The sequence below is a fragment of the Echinops telfairi genome, unplaced genomic scaffold (genome assembly GCF_000313985.2).
Source record: "Echinops telfairi isolate 266 unplaced genomic scaffold, ASM31398v2 ScPeMD7_7410;HRSCAF=8448, whole genome shotgun sequence".
NCBI lineage: Eukaryota > Metazoa > Chordata > Mammalia > Afrosoricida > Tenrecidae > Echinops > Echinops telfairi.
This window is the reverse complement of record NW_022111310.1, coordinates 25,945,533-25,952,730: the sequence shown is the minus strand read 5'-3', so window position 1 is coordinate 25,952,730 and position 7,198 is coordinate 25,945,533. Positions and strand designations below refer to the sequence as shown.

Sequence of the window (7,198 nt, the reverse complement as noted above, 5' to 3'; positions counted from 1 at the left end):
CACACACACACACACCGTGCCCTCCCAAACCGGATTTGAGGAGGCGGCTTTCACAGAAACAAGTCTTGCATAACAAGCCCTGGTCCTTGGGGATCTATAATTGATGAGCTCTGGGCGGAGAACCTGGGGCTGGGCCTGCCAAGTGTGGGGGCAGCCGGAGGACTTGCAGAAGGTGGAAAACAGGACCCGCCTTGGACCTCGAATTTCCACCGGGAGTCAAGAGTCCTGCAGGACTGAAGTCTCAAGTCTGGGCGACATGAGGGACCCATGCCCTGGAGTGACCCTCAGCGACACCTCAAATAAATCACCTGCCAGCAGCGTGTAGGTGGAGGCTTGCTAACATGCAGCTTCCTAAGTAAACCTTAAGCTAAGATCTAAGACCAGGGAGCCTGCTAATGTTCACTCTGAGCCCAGCCCTGGGCTAAAGCCCAGATGCACAGGCTGCAGAGTCGGCAGGGAAGTCTGAATCCCAGGCTTGTCTTAACTTTGGTAATCTGCTGGACTTCTCTGTATGCCAGTCTCTTCCTTTACACAATAGGGTTGATACTAGTAAGTCCTTCATCAGGACAAATGAGTTCAATGAGTCAAACGCCCTGGCACATCTGAATCACTTATCTGATTCTTCTGTAGAGACACACATGTTGAACGATGGGCATCTTTTACTGTGTGCTCTTAGGCAAGTGAGTCCACCTCTCTGAGCCTCAGCTTCCTCACCTAGAGACTGTGGTGAGAGGCACATGAGGCCATCTGCAGGCTCACTGTACAGGAGCAGCTCTTCCAAGCCTTCTTTATTCCTAAATGTCGGCCCTGGAGCATTCTTGTCGCTGCGGAAACTGTCTTTGCGAGAGAATGTTCCTGTTTTTGATCAATGTTAGATCATCAGATTGTCCCCTAAGAGATGAGTGACTGAGGCAAGATAGATGGGCAAGCTTCTGCTTTGCCTCCCTGAGCTGACCACTCCCTTCTTTGTGTCCTACCCACAGGTCACCCTCAGGTCCCACTGAACTGTGATGTTTTGTGATCCCATTAGCTTCTCTCCCTCTCCCCACTCCCTGGGGAGCCTTCAAAGGGACCCCTCTCATTTGTCAGAGCGTCCCAGTACGGAGCCTGGCACAGAGTCAGGGGGAGCATGGGTGTGGGCTGGAATACCACTGCCATCACTTACTGGTTAGGCAGCTTCTCTGAGCCTCACGTTTCCTGGTCAGTCCAATGGGCCTCTAATCACCTCCCGGGATCGCAGGAACACCTCTGAGCCCAGCACAGTGCCTGCCACACGGCAGCAACAATAAGAGGCACTGTGGTCCCAGCACTCGGCACTTCTTGGGTGACTGAGTGATGAGCGGGGAGTGTGAGTGCATGCACCCAGAGCCCAGGACTTGCCCAAAGTAGTTAGTTGTGGTGGTGCTGGGACTGGACCCCATCCAATGCTCTTTCCACTCCCTGTTAGAAGAATGCAAAGAGACCTAGTCCCTCTGCATGCCACAGGGCTGGCTCCCAACCTTATCACCTCTCCTTCTTCAAGGAACCAAGACTGGGAAGCTAAGAAGCCTAGCAGGAGCTCTGGGGACAACAGTTGGATGGGAAGGGGCTGCGTAGGCTGCCAGGTAATCCAGCCCAGCCCGCCCAGACAGAGGCTGAGTTCCCAGGCCACACCCTGCCCCGTCACGATCTCCGTCTCCTTTGGCCCTCTCCATCATTCCATCCCCTGTGCCTCACCCCAGCAGACAGGGTCCCTGTGCTCAATGTGGTACCCGAAGGCCCAGAGAAGGCCAGTGACTTCTCTAAGTCCACACAGAACACCAGTGAAACAGTCATGGCTTGAGCCCTCTCCTAGGACCTTGCTCATGAAAGGCTGGCTGGTGTCTTGGAGAGAATGCTGAATAGAGAGACCCGAGTTCAGGTCCTAGCTCTGGCAGCAAAATGCTGTGTGGCCCTGGGCCAGTTGCTTAACCTCGCTGGGTCCCTCGGTTTCCACCCTGTAAAATGAAGGATTTCAACTCTGACACCAACGCCCATCTGGATAGAGGGAAAGAATTAGTCTGCTGTCAGTCAAAATATTGGAAATACAATGTAAAGTTTAGTTTATTATAAACCCAATGTCCTGGCTCAGGGAGGAGGCTAGCAAGGCCATTGAGATTTGTAGCCACACACGAAGCATCTTCATTCAGAGGCCTCGGAGATGGTGGTCTGGTGAAGCCAGGCATGGAAGCATCCCCCCAATTTAGATCATCAAGGTGCATGAAGCTTCAGGGCAAGATGGAGACTTTCCTAATGATCAATGCAAACCCTGCCTTCTGAGAGTATCAATTATATCCTGTGATCGTTGTGAAAACCTGCTAATTTCTTCCTGCAATTATTGCAAAAAGAAAACAAAGACTTGGTTTTCGGCTCATAAGAACTTGCGGGGTTGGGACTGAACTATGAAACAGCTCAGAGGAGAAGCCGGGCTGTTTTCCTTTTGCAAATGCTTGCAGGAACAAACTTAGAATTTCTTGAATCAACTTGGTCTCTGCTTTTGGCTAATACAGTGACAGGCTTCCCAGACCCCTCACAGCTGGCAACAGTCTGGCTCTGAAAGCCTGTGATCAATCCCCTCCCTGTTCAAAGCCCTTCTCAGAAGCAAGCCCCGTGCAAGGGACTTGCACTAAACCCTCTCCCCAGCCCTGTGGAGCAGGTACAGCAGCTCTGCTAACCAGGGAGAGCGGGAGGCTCTGGGAGCCCAGCGACTTACCAGCGCACAGCCTCTCAGGCCTCCCAAGCCCTCTTGGCTTTGCTCAGTTCTACCTGATGGGACACTCAGAGTAAAGAAATCCTCCCAAGTGCTCAAGCATTCAAGGCCAAGGCCCACCCCTGGCTGCTGGGGCTAGGAATACAACTCTCTGAAATGATGTAGATTTTTCTTCTCCCCATTTGAACAAACCAACAAACCAGAGGCTCTGAGAGGGCATGAGATCTGTCCAAGATCACACAGCTAGGAATGGGCCTGCCTGGGTGCAAAGCCCACACTGGGAAACTCCACAGCCTGAGCTGTGTGTGGCACAGGTGGAAAGACAAGTAGATGCCAGTGACCCCTGACCCTGGGGCTTTTGTCTGAATGACCTGAGCAAGCGGGACCTGACCCACCTTATATTTGATGCCAGACTTGAAGTAGCCAAGGAAGGTGGCCGACTCGAAGCCTTGGACCTCGCGGTACTGCACGGCCCGGCCATTCAGGTAGTCATCCAGCTGCACAGTGAAGATGGCAGCCGCTCCACTCTCGTCCTGGCTGCACTCATTGCCTAGGAGACATCAGAGCAGCCTGAGCCTGGCTTCCCTCAGTCTGGGATGCTGGGAAGTGGGCTCCCCAAAAGTCACCTAGAGCTCTTGGTGCTGCCCTGGCTTGGCTGTGGAAGCTGAGCCAGTCCCCACCTCCTGTGTTAATCTATCTGTATAACGGGGGAGGTCGAGGGGCTAGACTGCATGCTCTCTAAGGGTCCTCTCCTCTCAAGCCCCCATTGTCCTACACTCACTCCTTCCCATACTCCTGCCCTTAAGGGCATCAAGTCCAGACTTGGGGGGGATCAGCTCAGCTCACGGATCGGGAAATCGAGACTCAGGGAGGGCACAGGCTCACATGGCAGATGTGTGCCAGCAACTCTAGGCTCCCAACTCTGAAGGGCAAAGTACGGGAGTGGTGGGAGCGGAGGCAGGGAAGTCATGGAGGGGTCCCCAGGTCCCTGAGTCGCCCAGTTCTGAGTGCCGCCATAACGCGTTGACTCCTCATGGTGATCCGCTGTGGTAGTTGCGCCCTGGCATCTCCCCACTTCACAGAGACATTGAGGACTTGTCAGAAGGCAGGCACTGGTAAGGGGCAGAGCTGGGGTTTGAACTCAGGCAGGCTGGCTCCAGCGCCTGGAGGCCTGACCTCTAACCAGGGACCTGGCATATATTTGGCGCCCAGTAATCAACTAGCCACCTGAGGTTCCTCCAGGGAATCACACCACAAAGACCTAAGCTTCCCAGGGTCTGGGGGGTGGTGGTGGTGGTGGTGAGGGTAGGGGGTGGCATGCAGGGGCCAGGCTCACCCAGCCAGTAGTGGAGGTCATACTGCAGGTTCCCGTTTCTCAGCTGTACCGTCTTCAGGATAAGGTAGGCATCGCCAGTGAAGAAGTCTCCGTAGAGGTTTGGGGGCACGGGCACCAGGTCGAACTTCTCCACGCGCCAGATCTGCAGGCCAGGCGCCTTGCCTGCCTTCAGGAACTCAGGGTGCTCCACCACCATACTGCTGGGCTGGGGACGAGAGCAGGCAAGGCGTGAGCGGAGACCCTGGCTGGGCGACCCAGTGTACTGGCAGACCCCGGGCGCGAGGGAGGGTGGTTTCCAGCACGGAGAGCATGTCACTTGTGCCTGAGGCGAGTTACCGTGTCCTAAGGCACCCCTACCCCCACTTCCTCCTGACCCCCATCACGGTGAGTTAGCAAACAGGCTCTACACACTGGACCTTGGCCAGCATCTGATTCTCCCACTCGGTTCCCCATCTGCTTTTGTCCATCTCGTCCTTCCTCGCTCAGATGTGCCGACTGGATGTGATGAGCGAGGCACGGAGAGGTAGGGTGACCATGCCAAGAAATCTCAGCTGGGAGAGAGCAGAGCGGGAATTGCCCCAAACTCTGAGAGCAGCAGATGGCAATGGTCAAGCTGAGGGCCCAGGGACTGAGCCTGTTCCAGCATCTTGGGTGTCTCTGAGAACTGGACACGCCCTCCGGGAGCTCACAGTCCAACCTGACCACCCTGGATGGTGAAACTATTCCCCAAAGGTTGCACAAAGGTTGTGTATGTGTGTGTGTGTGTGGGGGGGCAAGGTCTGGCCCAAGGTCACACAGCCTGTTTGCTTTTGCTCTTTGGAAATGGGGAAGCCTAGCACGCCCCATTCACCCACCCCTCACACTACCTAGGAGGCCTAGCGGGGGATAGCCCAAGTGGTCTCCTGAGCTGTCTACCTCCTCCCTCCTGCCCCCCAACAGTCTACCCCCAAACCCCATTTCTTGGATAAGGCGGAGAGGACGCAGCGGGGTCTGCAGGAGCCTGTTGGAGAAGTCAAGGACAGAGGGAAGGGTTCGCAGACATGCACTGAGAGGAAGGTTAGCGGAGCGCGGAGGTGGCGCGCGCAGGTCCACCCACCGTGGGCCGGAGGAAGACAGGTCTGGCGGGAATACAATTCAGACCAGAGAAGTCAGAAATCCCAAAGGGAAAACTCCAAGAAGGAAATGTGGGAGGAAAGAGGGGAAATGGGAGCGGGTAGAGGAGAAATCAGAGTGGAGGACGGCTCAGAGGAAGGGAAGAGCTCCGCGGGAGCGAGCAGTCTCCTGGGGAGAATCTGCACGGGACAAGCCACTGGGTGAGAGAAGGAGCGAGGAGGGAAAAGCCGAAGGAGCCATTAGGCAAGGAAGAGGACCTCAGACAGCAGAGGGGGAGAAATCAGACAGGGGCACACCTCCAGCCCAGGGGAGGTTAGCCTCTGCGGTGGGGACAGCGGCCGGGGCTCCCAGGCGCCCACCCGCGTCTGGAGGGGACCCTGGGAAGCAGCAAGAAATACTTACAAAGCAACAAAACAGTTTTTCCATTCTAGACCTGAATTACTCCCCTTTTCCTAGCGCTGAATCTGCAAGAACTTAGAATAAAGAGTTACTCCGGGAGCCCCCGGTCCCCGGGGCACTCACCCGTGCCTGGGACGCCTGGGGCGCCTGGGGTGCCCGCGCCTGGACCGCTCCCCGCGGCGCGGTGGCCCCACGAGCGGGAGGCGGCAGCGCACACAGCGCCAGGACCAGCGCTCCGAACAGCGCGGACGCAGAGCGGTGCGGAGCCATGGTGGCGATTATGGAAAACCACGCAATCGCAGCCGCGGCCTCGCGGAGCCAGCCTTAAGTAGCCTCCCGCCCACCGCGCCCCAAGCGGAGAGAACCGCCCTGCTGTTCGCGCACGGGCAGGACCCGCGAGAGGCGGGGATCTGCCTTTGGGAACCTTGGTTCTCACCGCGACAGACCAGCTGGGCGCGGCCGCCCCTGGACCCCAGGTGGTGGGGTGGGGGCGGGCGGGGGAGGGACCCAGCTGCAGGACCTGGCATGGCAACAGGTGCTAACGCAATACGAGCTGTGCGGCCCACCAAAGCGGCCGCCCCTCCCCAACCTCTCCAGCAGGAAAATGACAAGATTGCGCATGTATCGGAGCCTTCCCACGAACTGGCGCAGCCGAACACCTTCGCAGCATGAGTACTAAGGGCCAGAGAGGCAACGGAAGGACAGAGCTGTTAGAGAACACGCATGCAACCAGTCAATAGTAGAGCTTGGATTCGAACCCAGGCGGTGCCTGGGCAGACTCTTCCAACTGTCCCCGCCTGAAATAGATGGTCTTTCTATGTGTGCATTTTAAAGGCTTTATTTATTTTTTAACTTTTATTTTGAATCAACCCTTGGAGTCAGGTATTTGCTGTGCCCTCTCCACCCCATTCGAGAAGTCACCCCCCCACCCTCTATCTGATAATTGCAAGGCTGACCTGTCTCTAAACAACAAGCTTGTGCAGCTTGTGCGGCGTCCTGCAGATGTTTTTTGTTTGCGTTTCTGCTTAAAACAGCTCTATTGACTTTCCTGGGGGAAAGGGAGGATTGAGCTCTCTTATCCTCACCCACACTCCTTGCCCAGCCCTCCCTCCTCCACTAGAGTCCCGCAGCCATTTGACTCAGGCTGGTATCGGAAAGTGGAAGATCAGGCTGTTGATCAGCACTGAAAACGTAACAGAGTATGTTGAGATTGAGCTTGTCACAAGGAATCCAGGATGTAACAACCCCTTCCCCTACAGTATATTCCTTGTAAAACCTGTTAATATTCAAGGCCCGAGCCTATTGAAAAGCCCAGGAAGGGGGAAGCAGGGCCATTTAGATAAGCATAAAGACTGAACATTTTGGAGGATGTTGGTCTGGAATCTCCTGGAGTAATGATGCTATCAATGACTGGTCGGGGAAATGCAAACTGTTTTCTGGGAACCTTGCTCCCTTTAGTCCCATTCCTTGATGGGTCCCCTGACCATTGTCAAGACTTAACTAACACCCCCCTCCCCCCTGCCACAAACTTTGAGGTATATAACTGATGGGAATCTCACTGGCTCTTGGAAACAGCTCAGAGGCCAAAACTCACTGGCTCTTGGAAACAACTCAGAGGCAAA

At 55.6% G+C, this 7,198-nt stretch overlaps 1 protein-coding gene across 1 annotated transcript in view; it reads right to left on the bottom strand.

Moving 5' to 3' along the window:
- GSN (gelsolin) overlaps window positions 1-5,861 on the bottom strand; it is a 30,782-nt gene extending 24,921 nt beyond the window's left edge. The window contains exons 1-3 of the mRNA XM_045296546.1: window positions 5,700-5,861; window positions 4,065-4,269; window positions 3,124-3,278 (exon numbers count right to left, since the gene is read on the bottom strand). Coding sequence (XP_045152481.1) covers window positions 3,124-3,278; window positions 4,065-4,269; window positions 5,700-5,846 — 507 coding nt within the window. The 5' untranslated portion in view covers window positions 5,847-5,861. The remainder of the gene's footprint in view (window positions 1-3,123; window positions 3,279-4,064; window positions 4,270-5,699) is intronic.
- Between the last annotated feature and the right edge of the window lie 1,337 nt (window positions 5,862-7,198).